The sequence below is a fragment of the Anser cygnoides genome, chromosome 30, assembly GCF_040182565.1.
Source record: "Anser cygnoides isolate HZ-2024a breed goose chromosome 30, Taihu_goose_T2T_genome, whole genome shotgun sequence".
NCBI lineage: Eukaryota > Metazoa > Chordata > Aves > Anseriformes > Anatidae > Anser > Anser cygnoides.
In genome coordinates, this window is record NC_089902.1 from 1649533 (window position 1) to 1672629 (window position 23097).

Consider the following 23097-nt stretch of genomic DNA (forward strand, 5'->3'; position numbering starts at 1 on the left):
GCTTTGAGCTTCAGGGAGTTGAAGCTTGCCCATCTATCTGCAGTCTGTCTAACTGTGTCCTTAGAAAGCTCATCATCATTTATCATTGAATTAATATCATATGGATTAATTCTAATCTTAACACTTATAATTTCCGGTCTATCAGTATAAAAGACTTCTTGTCCAGTCATCCTTTTGGGAACACAAACCTCACAGGAGGCATACAGGATGAGGAGCTTGCTTTGCTTTTGGAAGATTGCTGCATGTGTTCCTGTTGTTTGGTTTGAAATAAGGAGAAACCCTTCTGCGCCTGTGTGCATCCAGGTCTCTAAGGACAGCAGGAGGGAGCTGGTGCAAAGGAGCTGTAACATCCAGCTGCAGACTTCTGGGCCGAAGTCTGGTGGAAGGAGAAGTGATGCAAGCGCCAAAGAGAGAAATGTCAGGGCTGGGGTGGTGAGGAGCAAGGTTCTCCATGCAGTGTCAGACCTCAAGAGTCTGCTTTTCCTCCCTATGCAGGTCTCCAAAGGAGACACCCTGGATCAATATCAGTTACAGAATAATGCTCCAAACTGAAATCCAGCTAAAGGCATCCTTTAAGATGAGAAAATATTTTTTTCAGGTGCTTCTTGAAATCTTCCTCCTTAACTACACCATGAAAGCTCTCCAATTACCTGCACAAGTCTTGAAGACATGAAGAAAACTGTGGCAGAGATATGGCTGCTTAGGACTTTCTCTGTTTTAATGAGTTCCGTGGTGTATTTTGGTGCTGTCAGTGAAACTTGCGTACTGAGAGGAGAATGATGCAATTGCTTGTGAAAGTAAAGTCAGGAGGAAAAGTTGAAGTGACTTGGAGTATTAATGGGCCCCACTGAGGGCTCTTACTAACAAAGCCTCCCCAGGGACTTGTTAGGGCAGATCATTGGAGGCCATGATTGCAGACAGGCAAAGCGCTGTGCTGAGAAAAGTCTTGGTTAGTTTTGGTGAAGCAGAAGGGCCAAGGCCTGAGCCCAGCCACTGTGAGGGCAGATCCTGCACCCCCACGTTTGGCTCAGGGCTCTTCTTGGGGTCTGTATGATGTGGTGGGCAGTGTGATGCCACTAGAAGAACTTCATTAGGACACCTCCCCACCCCTGCAGAAGGTATCAAGGAAGAGGTGAGGCCCCATTGCAATGACTAAATCTCGTCTCCTCAGAAGCTCTAGCCAAAGGGACAAAAACGTCAGGGCTGTTGGGGCCTTCCATTCTTACCAGCACCCTCTGCCTTCTCCTCTGCAGGCTTTCCTATGCTGTCCCACACTTTGCCTTATTTCCTTGAAGTCTGCAGACACCCATCTCTGTCCAACACCTTGCTCTCATCCCAGCATTTCCATCATTTCACCAATGTCTCATCAACTCTCATCAGCTGTTCCTTGAAACACAAATCCATGGTGTGATCAAAGACACTCTTTCTGTGACCTCTCACACCACAACATTACCATTTGAGGAACATTTCTTCTTCGTCACAGCCGATGCAAAGCTTCCAAGGGACACTTTTTGGCAGTTTTTTCTCTCCTGCTCTTTCCTACTACCAGAGGAAGCTCCATCAGGGTGGAAACCACTCCTGAAGCAGGCATCCCAACCCACCAGGCTCCTTGCGGCCTGTCAGCCAAGCAGACAGAAGTCACCTCACCAGCATCTCCCAAGGCCTGGGCCTGCTGCTGGCCTTGCAGCTTCTTGGCTAGACACAGCCAAGCCTTGTGCCTCCTGCTGCCCAGTCCTGGCCTCAAGCAGAAGGGACAGGACAAGCCCTCTGCGGGCCTTCTTTCTGTCTGGGTCCCCCTGGGGATGGAGGCAGAGGGGATCCCACAGGCAGCATGCCAAGCAGGGGCCTTCTGCTGGCCTAGCAGGGCCACTGGCAGATGTCAGCCCCAAAGTGCCCATCCCAGGGAGAAGCCAAGGCTGACCTGCCACCTCCAGACACAAGGGACCTCACAGTCCCTTTGCGTGACACGTTCCTGCTGCTGCCCTATCAGCTGCAGAGACAGAAGTGACCTCCCAGTCACTGCCCCAGTCCCATTCCTCCTGCTGGGGCAGGAGATCCTGAGGCAGAGCTGAGCTCATCAGAGCATTCCCACCCATCTCCTCCTTGTGGCCCACAGGCTGATCAGATCCATGGCCCCTTACACTCATCTCTGAATGCCATGTGACTGCAGAGGAGTCTCACAATTCCTGCCCTGCCCCAAGGGGCCAAGCACCTTAAGTTAAGGGTTAGGAGAGGGGCTGAAGGTGAGGAGGTTAATGCACAGGTACAGGGGCTTTATGTGTTAGATTTTCTTGAATGGAATTAGGGACTAGGTCTCATATTTCTGGGTTAGAGATTAAACAATACACAGGAGTTCAAGGTTTGGATGTTAGTTGTTCATGTATGGCATTAGGCACTACGACGAACATCTCTATGTGAGAGCTTAAGCAAATATTGAGTGGGAGGGTTTGGTGTTGTGCTTGGGGTGTCAGGTCTGTGGTTAGGGTATGCGCAAGCTCTTTGCTTTAGCATTTTGTTCAGGTCTGCAAGAAGACTGGGGTTAAATAGAGCATTTTAATGCTCTTGTTAAAGGCAGGGATCAGGGTGAGCAAGAGAGTAAAGGTAAGGGAAAAGGTGTTATGGACTTATTTTGTCCTCAAGGGATATTGTGGTCAAAATTTAGAGCAGTGGATTCCTGACAGGGTGTGGAGTGGCATTTAGATTTAGGTATTAATGTTACTGGTTAAAATAAGGCAAGGGTCTCACATGACTGCTTTAAGTCAGTTTTATGGTGGGATCGACATTACCTGGGCATTCTTACCTCTCCAAAATCATTAGCTTCTGCTGGCCAAGCTCCTCTTCCCTCCTCCAAATCTCACATCTCTCCTGTCCAGGCTTCTCCTCACTTCCCGATATCAGTCATATTCTCAGGGGCAGCTTTCTGATGGCTTTCATGAACTCAGAGTATCTGTCTCACCTCTGTTGGCTACTCTGCTCCTGAGAAAGAAGCAGGTCCTAAGCCAGCACGGAGAAGGACACAAAGGCTGTAGGAGCACCCTGCACAATGTGCCCAGCAGCTCTGCACCACCCTAAAATTTGCTTCCTGCCTCCAGCTTTTGGATCTAGAATGGCTCCTATGGATCCATGGTAACTTCTCCCAGGCCCTCATGCATGCTTCAGTTCACCCCTGGCATCTTGGAGGCAGTGGCCACTTCTTTGTAGAGACCTGAAAGCAGTCCTGAAGGATGACTTTAGGCAAAAGCTGACACCTCTGACTTGACGACCCCTGTCCAAGACCTCTTCCACTACAGGGCCTACTAATACTTAGGAAGAGAGGATCTCACAAACTGTGTGCAAAGCAGGTGCCTTCTGCTGGCCTATCATGGACCCTGGAAGATGTGAGCCTAAAGGCACTGATCCCAGCCAGGACTCAAGGGATGACCTGTCAGCTGCTTCAGAAAGAACTCAACTCACAATCTGCTTTAGAGACATTGACTTTGGAACAGATTAGGAATTTCTGAGGCACCTCTGATCTCCTCATACCACACCTACAAAACACCCTCTTTTTGGCCCAGGACCTGCCCAGGTAGAAGTGATCTGGTTGTGACCCTTCAAGCCCGTGGCACTGCTGCTGGGCTCCCAGACCTTCTGATGCATGGGAGCCAGTTCCGTGCCGGTTCTGGGAGGTGCTAGGGCAGGAGGGACCTTGCAGGCAATGTTCCAGTCCCGTGCCTGTTGGCGGTCTCTCAGCTCCTTGCACACAGCAAAGAACACACTCACATCCCGAAGCCATGTGCCTGAAGCTGGCCTAGAAGACACTCAGGGGAAGCGCCCTCCCAGCCCCAGCCCCAGCCCCAGTCCCAGTCTCAGCCCCAGCCCCAGCTCCAGCCCCAGCCCCAGCTGGCGGTGCTGCTCTGCAGAGCGAGGGGGCTGTGGTGCCCAGGGCACGGGGGCACTCTGCAGGGCCGTGCTGGGCAGGCTGGGAGGCAGACCCAGCTCATGGGGTCACTGCTGTTGGCCCAGGGCTGCAAGGAATCGCTCGCCAGACTCCTTTGGTGGGGCTGCTGCGTGCCCTGGGGCTGCAGAGCTCTCCTCTGCCTGCTCACAGCAGATTGAGCAGTTGAGCTCTGGTCAGTCCACATGGGACAGGCTCACGCTCTGCGGGCTCCATTCACTGCTGTCTCCCATGCTCACGCTGCCCCTGCAAATATCCCCAAATGCTTTGCACGCACTACTCTTGCCCGCAGGTCCCACGTGGCTCTCCAACCTTCCCCTCTTCCCCTGCAGTAGTGGCATCTCACCGGAGGAGGTTTGTGCATCCCCCTCAGCACATGGTCCCCTCAGATTTGACTTTTCCTTTACCAGACTGTTCTTTGGATGGTCACTCATTTTATGAAGTTTTCTATTCACAACCCACTGAGCTCCTTGTCCCTGGGGATCCCCTGACATCTCCTGGCAGCTCCAGATTCCTCTCCAGGCTGGCATCGGCCATCAGCCCCACTGCGGGAGGCACAGTCCCGTGCTGATAAGTCCAAGACCAGTTGTTGTCTGCTTGGGGAAGTGCCACCACAAATTGAGCTCTTGGTCCATCACTTTGTCCCTTCACAGACCACCCTGGGACTTTCAGCCAGTGTCCTTCGCTCCATGAAGAAGCCCAGAAAACAGAAGAGCAGGGAGCAACCCCTTGGCTCTATTCCTGATAGCACATTTGGAAGAGGTGCCCAGGCTTCTGGGTTTGCCCTGAGCAGCCTCTCGTGTTACTGTGGTGCTAGCAGGGAGGCCAGCTGTGAGCCAGGGCTGCACAGTGCCTGCTGCTGCCTGCAGGGACAGGGATGTCACTGCAGAGACAACAGGACTGTCACCAAGGTACATGAGACCTCAAGACTAACACAGATACAAGAGCACAAGAAAACAATGAGGAACCAAAAAGAGAGCAGCAGTGAAAAAGCCACGTCCTGCTGCTGGCCATGGCCATGGCTCCAGGGAAGCAGCAGCCCCGACCCGAAGGCAGCAGAGAGGCAGAGCCCAGCGGGCAGTGAGGGGCAGCCGCGAGGGCCAGCGGGGCTGCTCCTCCCTGTGGCAGCTGGGCTCTGGGCCCTGAGCCCCTCCTGCGTGCTGGGGCTGCTCCCCCAGCTGCACAGGAGATGGGAAGAGACGGCAGCTGATAACAATGAATTTCTCCTGGCTTCTTTACTGTATTTATCTACATGTGAAGCCCAGTTTTACATGAGACTATTGGGTCAAAGTAAGTTAGAAAAAATAACAGGCAGAATGTCAAGAATAACTTTATTTAAATGAAAACCACAACTTGGAGAAAATATTCATAAAGACAAATAATAAAAAATATTTTCCAGTTTCTGAAATAAACCTGGAACTCAAGTGAACATTAATGGTTCAAAAAAAGCATGTATCCAAAGAGTTTCTTCATGGCCTCCTTGAGGTCCTGGTTCCTCATGCTGTAGATGAGGGGGTTCAGTGCTGGAGGCACCACCGAGTACAGAACTGCCACCACCAAGTCCGGAGTTGGGGAAGAGATGGAGGGGGGCTTTAGGTAGGCAAACATGGCAGTGCTGACAAAGAGGGAGACCACGGCCAGGTGAGGGAGGCACGTGGAAAAGGCTTTGTGCCGACTATGCATATTAATAATAATAATAATAGTAATAAAAATAATGTGTACAAACAAGTGATGCACAATGCAATTGCTCACCACCCGCTGACCGATGCCCAGCCTATCCCCAAGCAGCCGGCCACCCTATCGTGGCCAGTACCCCCATATAAATTGTTCAGCATGACGTCAGATGGTATGGAATACCCCTTTGGCCAGTTGGGGTCAGCTGTCCTGGGTCTGTCCCCTCCCAGCGCCTGCTGCACCCCGAGCCTGCCTGCTGGCAGGACAGAGCGAAAAGCTGAAAAGTCCTTGGCCTGGTGTAAGCACTGCTCTGCAACAATTAAAACATCAGCATGTTATCAGCGCTCTTCTAATCCTAATCCAAAACAGAGCACCCTACCAGATACTAGGAGGAAAATTAACTCTGTCCTAACTGAAACCAGGACAAATGCTACACCTAAGGGTCACAACTTGCCTGAGATTAACTAGAGTTAAACTAGAAAGGAGAGATAGACAGTTCCTTACTAAGTAAATAATACAACTAGAATCAGTTTCTTCAGTGTGGCTTTCAGCTCCTGGTTCCTCATGCTGTAGATGAGGGGGTTCACTGCTGGAGGTACTACCACATATAAAACTGCCACCAGCAGGTCCAAGGATGGGGAGGAGATGGAGGGGGGCTTCAGGTAGGCAAACAGGGCAGTGCTGAGAAAGAGGGAGACCACAGCCAGGTGAGGGAGGCACATGGAAAAGGCTTTGTGCCGGCCCTGCTCAGAGGGCATCCTCAGCACTGCCCTGAAAATCTGCACATAGGACACCACTATGAAAACAAAACAGCCGAATGCTAAACATGCACTAACAACCAGAAGTACAACTTCCTTTAGGTAGTCTGAACCTGAGCAGGAGAGCTTGAGGATCTGGGGGATTTCACAGAAGAACTGGTCCACAGCATTGCCTTGGCAGAGGGGCAGGGAAAATGTAGTGGCCGTGTGCAGGACAGCATTGAGAAAGCCACTGCCCCAGGCAGCTGCTGCCATCTGGGCACAAGCTCTGCTGCCCACGAGGCTCCCGTAGTGCAGGGGCTTGCAGATGGCAACGTAGCGGTCGTAGGACATGACTGTGAGAACATAAAATTCTGCTCCAATCAAAAAGGCAAAGAAAAAGACCTGTGCAGCACACCCTTGATAAGAGATGGCCCTGGTGTCCCAGAGGGCATTGGCCATGGCTTTGGGGAGAGTGGTGGAGATGCAGCCCAGGTCGAGGAGGGCGAGGTTGAGGAGGAAGAAGTACATGGGGGTGTGGAGGTGGTGGTCGCAGGCTACGGCGGTGAGGATGAGGCCGTTGCCCAGGAGGGCAGCCAGGTAGATGCCCAGGAAGAGCGCGAAGTGCAGGAGCTGCAGCTCCCGCGTGTCTGCGAATGCCAGCAGGAGGAACTCGCTCACACAGCTGATGTTGGGCATTTGCTAACATTAAACACAGCTGTCTGTTGAAGAGGATAAGGCAGAAAAAAGTTAAAACAGACTTCTCTGAGGAAAACCTACTGCAAGCCTTAGAGCACCCCCAGCCCAAGCCTCTCTCTGTGCAGAAGAACCTTTTTGCAGCTCTCCTGCTTCAGTTGCAGCTGGTGCTGGCTGAGAGTGGCACTGGGAGCAGGGGCTGCTGTGGGCTCCAGAGGAGTCCTTCCTGCTGTGCAGCAGGAGGGAAGCAGGAACATGGGGGAAACTCAAGTTCAGTCCACTGGTCAGACCAGAAGATTTGCAGTGTTGCTTCAAGGAAAGTACCCAACGATTGTGTAGAAGAAGGGACATTTATTTGCTTCATTTTCTGGTAGCTACGCCTGTAATGTTTAGGAAGAACCATCTATTCGGTGTTCCCAGGAGAAGAAACTACTGAAAGCTGAGAGCAGAGAAGCCCCAGACCAAGTGCAGCTGGACAGGATCCTCACCTGGTCTTGCATGAGCAGGATCTCAGCTTTTCCCTCTTTGCCAGGGCTGCAGAGGCCTCACTCCAGCTGCCCACAGGCAGCCATCCAGCAGCACGGACATGGCCTTAGCACGGAGGTGTCTTCTCCTTGGGGCACCTGGATAACACAAGGATGCCACGAGAGAGCTGCATCGTGCTGGAGAGCAGCCTCCAGCCCAGAAGAACACCCCACAGACAGACATGAATATCTGCAGTCCGGGCTGTTCCACTATCCCATCTGCATCCCCTGCAGTATCTGGAGGAGGATTGGCCACTCCAATCTTGGCTGACCAGGGGCAGCTGGGTTATGACACTCCAAGGGGCTTCTGCCAGACTTCCTCACCTCGCAGTGCCATCCAGCAGGACCCCCAAAGCCTACTGCATTGCCCACTGCCCTCCCAGGAACAAGACCCGGCAGGAGACCCTTCCAGGACGTGCAGCTGCATGGCCCTGCAGCCAGAGACGTACCTTGTCAAGGGCTGTGCAGATTTCTCCTGCAGGCAGCTCTCAGCATCCTCCCACTGCCAACTGCCTCCAAGCCCTCTCTCCTTCTCTCCTCTCCCCGTGCCAGCTGCGGTCAGAGCCCCCAGCCCTGCTGCGCTGTGCACAGGAGCTGCTCATGGGCAGAGCTGTCTCTCTGCACCAGGGCCCTCTTGCCACGAGCTCTCTCTGTCCCACGAGCCCGGCCCAGCTCAGCACCACACGCCCAGCCCAAGGCATTGGAATCCCCCCTCGGGGGGCTCTGCTCAGGAGCCCACGAACCTTTGAACAATTGAACAATTGAAGAATCACGAACAATTGAAGACATCTCTCAACAAGTCCGAGTCAGAGGCAAGTTTCCTGCAGTGTCCCCCTGAGGGCCAGCCCTGACACAGCCTCCCTTGGAGCTCGTTAGAGCAGAGCATTGGAGGCAGGGAGGACAAGGAGACAAAGGCAGTGTGAAGGTGACCCTGATGTCACTTTTGCAAGCTGGATGAATTTCATCAAGCACAAGGGTCAGGCCTTGACCCCTGGAACCCTGGAAGAGAGACCTGTTCCTGTCACACCTTGCTCAGGGCTCTTTCTTGGGCAGGAGGAGATGGGGATGTGCATGGCCAAGTGCAGGAGAATGGTACGAGCCCTGCCTGGTTCATGGGTGGGGGCGAGGAGGCAATGAGGCCCTGGTGCTTTACCGATAAGCTGTCTCCTCCTAGGCCTCAGTGGCAGAGACAACAGCCAGAGCCATGGACACAAAGACCTGGGTCCTGTTGGGACTCTCAGCCTTGTCACAGCCCTTGCTCCTCTCCACACCAGACTGTGCTAGGGACTCCCAGACCTGTACCCCTTTTCTGCTGGCTCTCAACCCTTGTCCGTGTGATGTCACACCTGATCTGAGCTGAGTCTGGTAACTCAGATCTTCTTGGTGGCCATGCTCCTCATAAGGCAGCTCTGTAGGAAGCTGGCCTGGTTCGTAGTGAGCAGCACCACTGCTCGTATGGCATCCCTCGTGGTGCCCAGGCCCTCCTCCTCCTGGGCACTGCTCACTCGGCAGGGTCCCAGTCTGCCCTGATGTGTGGGGTTCCTCTTCCTCCTGTGCGGGACTGGGCTCTTCTCCTTGTAAATATCAAGGGGTTCCTGTAGGCAAAACCCTGAAATTTCTCTAGGTTCCCCTGGACTGATGCTCTTTTCTGTCAGCTGTTAACATCTGCAGGCAAAGAGTTCAACCTTCGTGTGATTGTGCTATCTCTGACAAGCAGCATCAGGAGCTGCAGGGATGTTTAGATAATACAGGAGGAACCAGCTGAATGGAATTGCAGTGCAGAGTCACAGAAGGGCAGGGGATGGAGGGCTGCCAGGTTCCACCTCTTCTGTGCTTCCTTCTCATGCTTGCTGTCACATTGTCTGGTGGTGTGCCCTGAACGTTATGGGGCTGTGCAGGTCAAAATCAGAAGGGCCAAAGCCCTGCTGGAGCTCAATCCATCTATTACCGTCAAAGACAATAAAAATTGTTAATATAAACACTTTAATAAAGGAGGATTAAGAAGACTCATCATCCTTTAATGGATGTGGGAGGAAACCTGGTGACAAGAGAGGAGGTAAAGGCTGAGACACTTAATGCCTTCTTTGCCCTAGTCTGTAGCAGCAAGGCCAGTTGATCCCCTGGACTTTTCTTCTTCCTCATGGCCAGTGCCAACCTTCCACGGTACACTTTGTGGCAGTTTTTCCTCTCCTGCTCTTTCCTACTACCAAAGAAAGCTCCACCAGGGTGGAAACCACTCCTGAAGCAGGCATCCCAACCCATCAGGCTCCTTGCGGACTGTCAGCCCACCAGACAGAAGTCACCTCACCAGCATCGTCCAAGGCCTGGGCCTGCTGCTGGCCTTGCAGCTTCTTGGCTAGACACAGCCAAGCCTTGTGCCTCCTGCTGTCCAGTCCTGGACTCAAGCAGAAGGGACAAGACAAGCCCTCTGCGGGCCTTCTTTCTGTCTGGGTCCTCCTGGGGATGGAGGCAGAGGGGATCCCACAGGCAGCATGCCAAGCAGGGGCCTTCTGCTGGCCTAGCAGGGCCACTGGCAGATGGCAGCCCCAAAGTGCAGATCCCAGGGAGATGCCAAGGCTGACCTGCCACCTGCAGACACAAGGGACCTCACAGTCCCTTTGCGTGACACGTTCCTGCTGCTGCCCTATCAGCTGCAGAGACAGAAGTGACCTCCCAGTCACTGCCCCAGTCCCATTCCTCCTGCTGGGGCAGGAGATCCTGAGGCAGAGCTGACCTAGGGGAGACGCAGCTGACCTACAGAGCCCCCTCGGTACCTGTTTTTCACTTTCTCGGTTAGAGATTAAGCAAAGTTTTAGTGGGTGTTTTTGGATTTCTGCTTGTGGAGTCAGGTCTCTGGTTAGGGTATGGGCATGCACTATGGTTAAGGGTTTTGTTTAGGTTTCTCAAAAAGTCTGGGTTTAAATAGAGCGTTTCAATGTTAGTGTTAAGGGCAGTGATTAGGGTGAGCAAGAAAGGAAAGGTAAGGGAAAGGGGCTATGGGCTGAGTTTTCCTTTAAGTGATACTTTGACTTCTGCACTAGAGTAGTGGTTTCCTGTCAGGTTGGTATACTAATGTTTATGTTGAGGGATTTTTGTTACTGTTGAAAATAGTGTAAGGGACACAGAAGACTGTTTGAAGTCAGTGTTACAGCATCAACATTACATGAACCCTCTAACCTCTAGAAAGGAAGCTTCTGAGCTCCTCTTCCCTTCCTCTTCCCACCCCCAAATCTCACATATCTCCTTGCCAGGCTACTCCTGACCCCCCCATATCAGTCATCTAACTGGGATCAGCTTTCTGATGCCTTTCATGATCTCAGAGTACCTGTCTCACCTCTGTTGGTTACTCTATCCTGTAGTAATAGAGTACACTATACAGTCTGATGGCTATTCTAGTCTGTTACTAACAAAGCATCCCCAGGGAATTGTTAGGGCAGCTAACTGGAGGCCGTGATTACAGACAGGCAAAGCGCTGTGCTGAGAAAAGTCTTGGTTGGTTTTGGTGAAGCAGAAGGGCCAAGACCTGACCCTAGCCACTGGAGGACAGATCCTGCACCCCCATGTCTCACTCAGGGCTCTTCCTGGGGTCTGTGGGGTAGGGGACGATGCCCATAAGATCATGTGAAGGACAATGGTATGACACCTCCCAGTGTTTGCACATGGTTGAAAGGAAAATACATGGTCCCAGTGCCATGAGAATAACACGTCTCCTCATAAGCCATGGCTGCGGAGACAAAGATGTCAGTGCTGCTGCGGCCTTCCATTCTTGTCAGAGCCCTCTGCCTTCTCCTCTGCAGGCTTTCCTGTGCTGTCCCACACCTCTCTGAAGGCTGCAGACAGCCACTTCTCTTCCCCACCTGGCTCTCACTCTGGTATTGCCAGGATTTCACTGATGCCTCTCCACTCTCGCCAGCTGTTCCTTCAAACACAAGGGCATGGGCTGATCCAAACTCCCTTTGGGTGACCTCTGGACCCACAGCACCAGTGCCAGTGCCTCACCTCCAAGTCAAGAATTTCATCTGACTATCTACTCTAAATCTACCCTCTTCAAGTTTAAAACCATTCCCCTTGTCCTATCATAGAATCATAGAAATCATAGAAACACAAAGTTGGAAAGAATCATTTAGTCCAACCATCCTATCACTACTACTACCCACTAAGCTACTAAATCAGATACCGTAGCACCTTGTCCTGGTGCTTCTTGAACACTGCGAGGGGCGGTGACTCCACCACCTCCCTGGGCAGACCATTCCAGTGCCTGACTACTCTTTGAAAGAAAAAGTCTTTCGTGACATCTAATCTAAATCTCCCCATGCGCAACCTGTGGCCATTTCCTCGAGTCCTATCGTTAGTTATCTGAGACAAGAGGCTGACCCTCGCCTCACCACAACATCTCTTCAGGTAGTTGTAGAGTGCAATAAAGTCTCCCCTGAGCCTCTTCTTCTCCACACTAAACAATCCCAGCCACTCTTCATAAGACTTGTGCTCCAGACCCCTCACCAGTTTGGTTGCCCTTCTCTGGACACACTCCAGGGCCTCGATGTCCTTCTTGTAGTGAGGGGCCCAAAACCGAACACAGTACTCGAGGTGCGGCCTCACCAGAGCATAGTACAGGGGGACGATCACCTCCCTGCTCCTGCTGGCCACGCTGTTTCTTATACAAGCCAGGTTGCCGTTGGCCTTCTTGGCCACCTGGGCACACGGCTGGCTCATGTTCAGCCGAGCATCAATCAACATTCCCAGGTCCCTTTCCTTTTCACAGTCTTCTAGTCACTCTGCCCCAAGCCTATAGCGTTGCATGGAGTTATTGCGGCCAAATTGCAGGACCCTGCACTTGGCCTTCTTGAACTTCATCCCATTCATCTCAGCCCAGCAATCCAGCCTATCCAGATCCTTCTGAAGAATTCTAAAGAATCCCTTCCATATATCTCATTTAAACCTACCCTCTTTTAGTTTAAGGTCATTACTCCTTGTCCTATCACTACACTCCCTGACAAAGACTGTCTCCCAAGCTTTCCTGCAGGTCTTCTTTAAGTACTGCAAGGTTGTTCTAAGGTTTCTCCAGTGCTTTGTCTTCTCCAGGATGAGCAGTACCAGCTCGCTCAGCGTGCCTTCACAGCAGACATGCTCCAGCCTCTTGACCATCTCTGTGGCCCTCCTCTGGACCTGTTCAAATAATTCCATGTACTCGAACTGCCGCGTTAAGCCACAGCAGTCTTTTTGGCACCCAGAGTGGGGCACGAAGGGTTGAGATAATGACAGATCTTACCAGAGAGTGCTAAAATTAAATTTTTATAAGCATTAGACCAGTTTAGTAGTTGCTGATCACAATGTCGACGTTTTGGAGCTCAGGTCTGTTGTGCTTGCTTTCAGAAATGTGTTGTATAGCACATTACTTACTGCATGTGTTCCCGTTGTGCTGTTTATCATTTCTGGGGCTGGTTTAAAGTTATTTTGCTATGTCGTGTAACACTGGCTTATGATTCTATAAAATGTCTGGTCATGTGACAAATGTGTTATTTTACTGAGCATTGCCACCACCTCCATACCTCAGGAACCATAACTCAGAAAATTAAGAATTACACTCTTGACCTTTTTGCTTTAGGGAGCCAATCTAGGGGGAGAAAAGGGAGGGACACTTCCCCACTTATTCAGTCCCCCTTTCTCCTTCACCTCCCCCTTCTCCTCCAGGCTAATTACACTAGCTCTACAAAGCTTAGAATATCCTTGGGATGCTCCTATTGTGATGTCTCCTGAATGCGTTTCAACTTCTGTTTAAGGATAAACAACTATTTAAGAATGCCCTCCAGAGACCTGCCCCAGGGCAGGAGAGTTAGGAGAGGCAGGGAGAGTGGGAGGATAAGGGCAGGCACCTAGAGCAGTGGGCACCTCCAGGGCTTTGGAACTTCTCCCTGAGCACCTGCAGAATCCTTAAAAACTGTAGAAGTGCTTGAAAAGGAGGTGTTATCACCTTGGCAATTCCAAAGGGACACAAATCACTGGAATGTGCTGGGACTTGGTCTGTGCTTACTGAGCCTCAGTCAGTGCCACTGCAACCCCTGTGACAGGCCCTGCAGCTACTCCAACACCTCTGACATGTCCTGCAGCCGCTCCAGCCCCTGGGACAGGCCCCAGGTCTAGTCTGGGGACTAGACCAGACCCCCCAGGTCTGGTCCTGCTAGGCCACAGCACCAACCTGTGCCAGTATCCGTTGCCTCTATATGCAGGAGAAAACAATGGGTGTGAAAATCAGGCTCCTTAGAATGGAAAAGAACTACTTCCCAGAAAAGAAAGGAGGAAGAAGAATGTTGATCTATGAAACCTTGACACAGACTTCCCCACGAGGGGGTACTTCAAAGATCCAAAAGGGTACAGGTGGGGTTTTGGGATAGCTGCCTTGGAGACAGAGGATATTAAAGAGTTGTCTACCTTGCCCAGTCTCTGGGAGGAGCCTTCTGTTTGTGGAGTCGTTGAAGGTCAAAGAAGAGCAGGTGCAGGTGGTTACCACAATGTTCTACCAGTTGGGGACAGGCTGGACATCAGTAAGTAATGAGCAATTGCACTGTGCACAGCTTGCTTTGTACATAACAATAATAAAAATAATAAATATCATCATCATCATCATCATCATCATCATCATCATCATCATCAAAAAGCTACTATTATTATTATTTCTCTTCCCTTTCGGTCCGTTAAACTGCCCTTATCTCAACACATAAGCATTTGGGGGGTTGGTGTGAGCTAACTGCTGTGTGGTGCTGAGCTACTTGCCAGGTTAAAGGACAACATGTTTGACAACCACACTCTAATAGCACAAATCGCACTTGTAAAATTCATCTCTCCTGTGTACAGAGAAGGGCAGTCGCTGATGATTTCAGTCTGCTTCAAGCACCACACCCCCTGAGATGGGCCTAAATTTAAACCAACCCCTGTGACAGGCCCTAGAGCCACTCCAAAAACTGCAATATGCACTGCAGCCACTCCAACTCCTCTGAAAGGCCCTGCAGCCAGAACAACTCCTGTGATGGGCCCTGCAGCCACTCCAGCCCCTGAAATGGGCCCCATGGCTGGGCCAGAGAACCAGCCTGTGCCACTATTGGTTGCCTCTTTATTAAAGAGAAAACAATGGGTGCGGAAGTCAGTTTTTCTTTAGAAAGTGAAGAAACTCCTACCCAGACAAGAAAGGAGGAAGAAGAAGATAAGGCAGGTTTCACCAAAGAAGGGCCACCATGGAAGCAGGAGGACAAAGAAGAAGAAATCACCTAAACATCAGAAACCACGTGATCCCTTTCCCAGGGTAAGCTATGAGATAAGGGAAAAGATTTCAGCCATCATCTTGGTGAGCACATTGTCACCTGGCTGCCCCAGTGCTGGGAGAACAGGGCCAATAGCCTGGAATTATAGGTCGGGGAAGCCAAGCAGATGGGTGCCCCACGTAAGAAAGGGGTGATTGACAAAGCCATTGCAAAAGGGCACAAGAAACTTAATCCTGTCAGGCGTCAAGGAAAGGTATCCCTTGAAGGAAGATCTTGTATGTCAACCAGGAAAGTGGACCAACATGCAGAGGGGTATCCGGTACCTGAGGGAATTAGCCATGCTGAATGCCATTTGTAGAAACCTAGAAAATGAACATCTATCCAAAGATCCAGATGAAGTCAAGTGCACACGAGCCATGTGGCAGAAGTTTGTACAGAGCACACCATCAGCATATGCCAACTCATTGGCAGTTATGACCTGGAAAGACCAAGAGGAACCCACATGGATGAATCGGCTAGCCAACTAGCCAACTCTGGCATTACAAAGAAAGTCTCTCTTCTTCCCTATGGGCCTGCATCTCGTCTAGAGAGAAACTTTCTCACGAGATGCTAGAACTACAAGAGGATACATCTTCCTCCCCACCTGCACGAACCAATAGCTCAGCTATCAGGTGTAAGCATCCCTCTGCTCAAGAAAGTTGATATAGTGGGTGCGTACTATGTGCCACCCCGTGGTTTTAACTGTGTGACCCCGGAAAGGCCATGAGAAAACAGGATGCAAAAATCCGCCCTACCTCCACCCTAGAGGCAAGGATACATGAAGCGCAAGGAAAAGCATTCGCAAAAAAGTGGTTCTTCTGAGAAAATTACTGCTCCAGTTTCTAGCAGACAGTCCTCCAAACAGAGTAATGAATACTATGAGCAGGACTAGAGGGGCCCAGCCTCCATCCAGGAGGAGGAAGGGGACAATCGCGTGTATTGGACTCTGAGGAGTATTGGCCTGGCACATCAAACCCAAGAGTTAACTGTACTGGAGGCTGAAGTGAGCCTAACTGGGAAGGAGTGGCAAAAGCAACCCATTGGGACTGGCCTGGAGGCTCTGTGCAACCTTAGCATAGACTAAATCAGGAGAGGGTACTTCAAAGATCCAAACGTTTACTGGATGGACTTTGGGCATGACTCCCTTGGAGACGGAGGACATCAAACAGTTGTCTACCTTGCCCACTCTCTCACAGGACCCTTCTGCTGTGCAGGTGCTGATGGCCAATGGGCAGCAGGTGCCAATCGCTACCACAACAGCGCACCTGAGGCAGTATTGCACTCACAGAGACTCCCTGATTCCCATGCATGAGCTGGTTCATTGACTGCAGAGCCAAGGGGTGATCAGCAACACTTGCTCACCCTTCAGTAGTCCCATATGGACAGTGCAAAATTCTAATGGTGAGTGGAAGAGAACGGTGGGCTTCTGTGCCTGACTGAAGTCACACCACCGCTGAGTGCTGCTGTGCTGGGCATGCTAGAACTTCATTCAGTACGAACTGCAGTCAAAGGCAGCCAAGCGCTATGCCACAATTAATACTGCTAATGCATTTTTCTCCATCCCTTTGGCAGCAGTGTGAAGGCCGCACTTTGCTTTCAGTTGGAGGGGCGTCCTGTCCACCTGGAATCGACTGCGCCAGGGGTAGAAACACAGCCCTACCGTTTGCCATGGGCTGATCCAGACTGCCCTGGAAGAGCCGGAAGCTTCTGAACATCTCCAGTACATTGATGTCGCCCTCATATGGGGCAACACATCTCAAGAAGTATTTGAGAAAGGGAAGAAAATAGCTTTAATAGTACAAATCACACTTCTAAAACCAGTCTTTCCCACTTTCAGTGTGGAGCAGTTGGTGATGAAGTCAGTCTGCTCCAAGCACCACAGCCCAGGAGAGACCCTGCTGCCTTCGGGAGCTGTCAGCCCTGAGGCCTTGGGGACACCTCGAGGGAGCCCAATGGCACAGAGCAAGCGATGTCATGGTCGGGTGCTGTGCTGCTGAGCTGGGCCGGGCTCCTGGGCCCAAGGGGAGCTCGTGGAAGCGGGCAGCGCTGCAGAGAGACAGCTCTGCCCAGGAGCAGTTCCTCTGCACAGCGCAGCAGGGCTGGGGGCTCTGACCGCAGCTGGCACGGGGACAGGAGAGAAGGAGAGAGGGCTTGAAGGCAGTGAGGAGCACAGCAACAGAGGGCAGCGTGTGGCAGGACAGATCTGCAGGCTGTTGGCACTGTGAGTCTCTGGCAGCAGGAACATGTAAATGGGATTTCCAAAGAGTTTTTCTGAAGCCAACACATCTCATGGCGGATAGCATCTGACAGGATGGATATCTCTGTTTCTCCAGTATGAAGTAGACGCTTACATTCCTCCTGGCTTCTCCACCTGGCCGTGCTGCTGCTGCTCTTGTTCCCAGGCTGCCTGGGGATGGGAGTTTCACCTGCCCATGGAGTGAGCTCTCGGGGTGCCTGGGGGAAGGGGAGTATGGGGACAGGGTGAGGGGTCTGGAGATGGGCACTTTGAGCCTGGCTTCTTCTGCCCTCAGCAGTGTCCTGGTTCTTCTCAGGTCAACCTCTGAAGGCAATTGTCCTGCAGCTCAAATGCTCAAATATGCTGCTGATGCCAGCACAGCTCAGACCAGCACTGATGGACAGACTGGGTGTTTGTGTGGGACGCTCTGCACTAAAGGGACAGTCTCTTTGCCTCTGAGGATCCACAAGGTTTTACTTGGAGTGCAGCAGAACGCCCCGGATTTTTGCCTTAGAATCACTCCTCAGGTGTGGTGGGGCAGCTAAAACCAAAAGTACAAAACAAATAATTAAATAACTAAATCTCCACACCTCTGCTCTGCAGTTGGGTGAACTAGGAGCAAAACTGGGGAAGTCTCTTTGATATCAGCAGTAAAGTGAATCTGAGACTACCCCATGTTCCTACCCTGTTCCTAACATGTTACTACCATGTTACTACGATGCTACTACCTCTGGCTGCAGTGCAGGACTGATTCTTGCATTGCCCACAGATGAGTCCCCTGTTCCCAGAGACACTCTCAGGCAAAATCAATGAAAGAGACCTTCAAAATATCTGCCTGGAATAGGGCAATTTTTGGTGAATTTAAGTGAGAAAATTGAAAGAGTTTTCCTCTGATATGCCTGTGGTACATTATCACTGCCTTTGTCCTCCTTGTACAGGACCTCATGACCAGAATTAGCAGATGTCCAACAGCAGCTCCATCACTGAGTTCCTCCTGCAGACATTCGCAGACACGCGGGAGCTGCAGCTCCTGCACTTTGGGCTCTTCCTGGGCATCTACCTGGCTGCCCTCCTGGGCAACGGCCTCATCCTCACCGCCGTAGCCTGCGACCACCGCCTCCACACCCCCATGTACTTCTTCCTCCTCAACCTCGCCCTCCTCGACCTGGGCTGCATCTCCACCACTCTCCCCAAAGCCATGGCCAATGTTCTCTGGGACACCAGGGCCATCTCCTATCAAGGGTGTGCTGCTCAGGTCTTTTTCTTTCTCTTCTTTATATCAGCAGAACTTTATGTTCTCACCGTCATGTCCTACGACCGCTACGTTGCCATCTGCAAGCCCCTGCACTACGGGAGCCTCGTGGGCAGCAGAGCTTGTGCCCAGATGGCAGCAGCTGCCTGGGGCAGTGGCTTTCTCAATGCTGTCCTGCACACGGCCACTACATTTTCCCTGCCCCTCTGCCAAGGCAATGCTGTGGACCAGTTCTTCTGTGAAATCCCCCAGATCCTCAAACTCTCCTGCTCAGATGCCTACCTCAGAGAAGATGGGGCACTTGTGTTTAGTGTTTCTTTAGTCTTTAGTTGTTTTGTTTTCATTGTGTTGTCCTATGTGCAGATCTTCAGGGCAGTGCTGAGGATGCCCTCTGAGCAGGGCCGGCACAAAGCCTTTTCCACTTGCCTCCCTCACCTGTCTGTGGTCTCCCTGATGGTCAGCACTGCCACCTTTGCCTACCTGAAGCCTCCCTCCATCTCCTCACCATTATTGGACCTGCTGCTGGCAGTTTTATATGTAGTAGTACCTCCAGCAGTGAACCCCCTCATCTACAGCATGAGGAACCAGGACCTGAAAGCCACACTGAAGAAACTGGTTCTAGTGGTAATATTTATTTAGCAATAAATTGGCTATCTCCCTTTTCTAGTTTTACTCAAGTTAATCTCAGGCAATTCTTGACCTTTAGGTACGTATTCTTTAAAATTCTGTTTGCAGATAAATATTTGCTTTCATTCTTCTTTTCCAGATGACCAACCCTCTGTGTGACCCAGAGGCTTTCTCTGAATGTGTTTATTCCTAAATGACACCTGACCTCCATTGTGGCATCTTGTCAATAAAAGTGAAGTTGCTGAGTGCTCAGGGCTCTTCTTCCCAAAGTGGAGTGCAGAAGATGCTCAGGGAATGCCAGGCTCAAGGCCTCACTCTTGTGCTTGGGTGCCACCGGGACACAGGGGATGGAGGGCACGGGGTGGGGGGTGAGGGAGTCAGGGCTGGACTGAGTCCTCACTGGCGGATGCCCAGTGCCCCTGGAGGCCCTGACTGGTCAAGAAGCAGCTTCCTGGGATTGAAACGTGACAGGGCTGGTGGCATCAAGGAGGTACTGGGAGCCACCAGGATATCCTAAGGGTTCACCTGGGATGCCGTGTGCCTTTTGTTGGGTGGGCAGCGAGTGGGTCTTCACAGTAGAGCTAAGCCAAAGGATGCACGGGCTGATGGGAGCTCGGCAGTGCCAGGACACACAGCGAGGTCACAGCACAAAGGACTCAGAGGCCTTCAGTGAACTGTAGGAAAGGACCAAGACTGGGTGAGCAGGCAAGGTCCGGGAGGTGGGGAGAGGTGGGCAGGGGCTGGGCTGGGCTGGGCAGTGCCCGGCAGAGGGCACCAGCAGCGTCAGGGAGCGGTGGCAGCATGCAGGGGAGGGCTCCCAGCAGGGCTTGGTGCTGCAGAGCCAGGGCTGGGGAAGGGAGCCCAGAGCTGCAGGGGCAGGGGACAGGAGGCCGCTCGGGGCCCTTGCTGGCCTGGGCAGAGCAGGAAGGGGGCCCAGGGCATTCGTCCCCTCACCGCAGCCTGCCACGACCTGCACGGCGCTCACGGAGTGTCCAGGGCCAGGCTGTGCCCCGTGGTGCACAGGGAGAGGGCAAAGCCTCTCTGAAGAAGAGGCTGAAACTGAAAAAGGTCCCTCCGCTGCCCCGTGGTGTGACAGGGCCAGGGTGGGACAGCTTACCTTTATTTGATATAGTTCCTGTGTAATTTGCATTGGTGATGGCACAAAAAGACAGCTCCTTCACCAGTCATGTACATCCTTCTTCATGTTAGGACACAACTCAACGTCCTTCACTCTGCTTTATCTCACAGATGAACTGGATTAGGTCTCCTTGATTACTCTGAGGCACAGTGCAGTGCTTTTTGCCTTCTGACACTCCAGCACAATCTGTGTGACTTTCCCTTACTCTGTGCTTTGACCTGACGGGTCATTTCACATTTTTCACTTTCATATCCCTAGTTGGAAGGGGATGATTCCCCAAAGTGGGGCAAGCTGATGGGTTCTGCCTCAGCCAATTGAAGCGTGCTATACTGGTGTTTTTCAGCCTGAGTTTGCTAGAGATGACCCAGGAAGGGAAACGGATGTTCAAGTGTCTCGTAGGAATAAGGAAGTGTATCATGGGTTTCCAACGGCCATTTCAAATCTAGCTCTATCCTAGGAACCCACAGAAGAAGGGGTTTGTCTTTGAAGGGGTTTCCCTTTAGTGCTGGGCTTCCCTTCCAGTGCTGGGCTGGGCTGCAGTTACAGGGACAAAGACCACTGCTGGCAGTGGAGGTGCCCTGGGAACTCCACCTGGCTCCACCTGATTTTCCCAAAGGGCTCCGGTCTCCTGAAGGTCTTTTCTGACATCTGCTGGTCCAGGAAAGTGCCTCAAACAGAATGGGACCACAGGAGGTTTTCCCTGGTTGCTTGTGGTCGGACAGCAAAATTCTGCCCGAATACCCAATAATTTCTTTAGTACTCAATTAATAAAGCAATTACTCATCAGCTCAAATGATTCAATCCCTTCCATTAAATGTCTCACATGAATGATAATTTCTATCATGAAGAAATTTTCAGGATGTATATTCAGGACAGGAGAAGAAATCCTGGTGTTCACCTGTACTTGCTTTGTCATCACTTTGTCTATCATGGTGTGCTCCCTCATCTTCCAGGCATGAAACCCATCGTGATTACACAGACCCTGCCGAATGTCCCCTTGCCAGCTGCCTGTCTGGACCTATGCACTTCCCATGGTTCTCCTGGCTTGCCCTCCCCTTACTCTTGGATCATTCAGACCGCTCTCACCAACCCAGTTGCTGCTTTGAGTTTCAGTGAGTTCCAGCTCACCCATCTCTCAGCAGTCTGGTTTCCTTAGCAAGAAACTCATTCTTTCTCATTGAATTAGTATGGTATGGATTAATATTAACACTATGATTTTAAATTTCCTATTAATCAGTGTAATATCATGTACAGTCATTCTTATGGGAAGGATAACATCACTGGAGGAAACAAAATGAGGAACTTGAACTTTTTTTTTTTTTGAAAATAGCAGCATGATTTCCTGTTGGTTTTACATAGGAAAAACCCTGCTCTTCCTACCTAAGCAGGGCTTCAAAGGAGTAACCCTAGACCAATAACTATGGGAAAATGATGCTCCAAATTGAAATGCAACAAAATTCAGTCTCTAAAAAGAGGAAAGATTTCTATTAGATGCTCTTTGAAATCTTCCTCCTTAACTACACCATGAAAGCTCTCCAATTACCTACACAAGTCTTGAAGACGTGAAGAGAACTGTGAGAGAGATATGGCTGCTTAGGACATTCTGCATTTTAATGAGCTCCATGGTGTATTTTAGTGCTGAGTCAGTGAAACTTGGGTACTGAGAGGAGAATGATGCAACTGCTTGAGAAGGTAAAGTCAGGAGGAAAAGTTGAAGTGACTTGGAGTATTAATGGGCCCCACTGAGGGCTGTTCCTAACAAAGCCTCCCCAGGGACTTGTTAGGGCAGATCATTGGAGGCCATGATTCCAGCCAGGCAAAGCGCTGTGCTGAGAAAAGTCTTGGTTGGTTTTGGTGAAGCAGAAGGGCCAAGGCCTCACCCCAGCCCCTGGGAGGGGAGATCCTGCACCCCCCCGTCTGGCTCAGGGCTCTTCTTGGGGTCTGTCTGATGTGGTGGGCAGTGTGATGCCACGAGAAGAACTTCATTAGGACACCTCCCCACCCCTGCACAGGGTATCAAGGAAGCAAAGAGGCCCCATTGCAATGACTATATTTCGTCTCCTCAGAAGCTCTAGCCAAAGGGACAAAAACGTCAGGGCTGTTGGGGCCTTCCCTTCTTGACAGGACCCTCTGCCTTCTCCTCTGCAGGCTTTCCTATGCTGTCCCACACTTTTCCCTATTTCCCTGAAGTCTGCAGACACCCATCTCTGTCCACCACCTTGCTCTCATTCAGGACTTTACATCATTTCACCAATGTCTATTCAACTCTCACCAGCTGTTCCTTGAAACACAAAGCCTTGGTGTGATCATAGACTCTCTTTGGGTGACGTCTGTCACCACGCCACGACCCTATGAGGGACATTTCTTCCTCCTTGTGGCCAGTGCCACCCTTCCAAGGTGCACCTTGTGGCAGTTTTTGTCTCCTGCTCTTTTCTCCTACCAAGGAAAGCTCCATCAGGGTGGAAACCACTCCTGAAGCAGGCATCCCAACCCACCAGGCTCCTTGCGGCCTGTCAGCCAAGCAGACAGAAGTCACCTCACCAGCATCTCCCAAGGCCTGGGCCTGCTGCTGGCCTTGCAGCTTCTTGGCTAGACACAGCCAAGCCTTGTGCCTCCTGCTGTCCAGTCCTGGACTCAAGCAGAAGGGACAGGACAAGCCCTGTGCGGGCCTTCTTTCTGTCTGGGTCCTCCTGGGCATGGAGGCAGAGGGGATCCCACAGGCAGCATGCCAAGCAGGGGCCTTCTGCTGGCCTAGCAGGGCCACTGGCAGATGTCAGCCCCAAAGTGCAGACCCCAGGGAGAAGCCAAGGGTGACCTGCCACCTCCAGACACAAGGGGCCTCACAGTCCCTTTGCGTGACACGTTCCTGCTGCTGCCCTATCAGCTGCAGAGACAGAAGTGACCTCCCAGTCACTGCCCCAGTCACATTCCTCCTGCTGGGGCAGGAGATCCTGAGGTAGAGCTGAGCTCCTCAGAGCATTCCC

The 23097-nt window shown here is 51.6% G+C and overlaps 2 protein-coding genes across 2 annotated transcripts; one reads left to right on the forward strand and one right to left on the reverse strand.

The window, feature by feature from the left end:
• Nucleotides 1-5365: 5365 nt before the first annotated feature.
• LOC136787624 (olfactory receptor 14A16-like) lies at nucleotides 5366-7044 on the reverse strand. Its single transcript, XM_066984936.1, has 2 exons — nucleotides 6113-7044; nucleotides 5366-5549 (listed from the first exon to the last, which is right to left on the reverse strand). Exons 1-2 carry the CDS (start codon nucleotides 7042-7044, stop codon nucleotides 5366-5368), a joined length of 1116 nt encoding a protein of 371 aa, XP_066841037.1.
• Nucleotides 7045-18057: 11013 nt separating this feature from the next.
• LOC136787625 (olfactory receptor 14J1-like) lies at nucleotides 18058-18987 on the forward strand. The gene has a single exon (XM_066984937.1). It carries the CDS (start codon nucleotides 18058-18060, stop codon nucleotides 18985-18987), a length of 930 nt encoding a protein of 309 aa, XP_066841038.1.
• Nucleotides 18988-23097: the final 4110 nt, after the last annotated feature.

Excerpts from the sequence above, each read along its gene's own strand:
- LOC136787625 (XM_066984937.1), top strand. The coding sequence starts at position 18,058 with ATGTCCAACAGCAGCTCCATCACTGAGTTCCTCCTGCAGACATTCGCA.
- LOC136787624 (XM_066984936.1), bottom strand. The coding sequence starts at position 7,044 with ATGCCCAACATCAGCTGTGTGAGCGAGTTCCTCCTGCTGGCATTCGCA. Across the intron at positions 5,550-6,112 it reads CTAGTTGTATTATTTACTTA|CACTGCCATGTTTGCCTACC; the intron begins GTAAGGAACTGT and ends CCTCTTTGTCAG.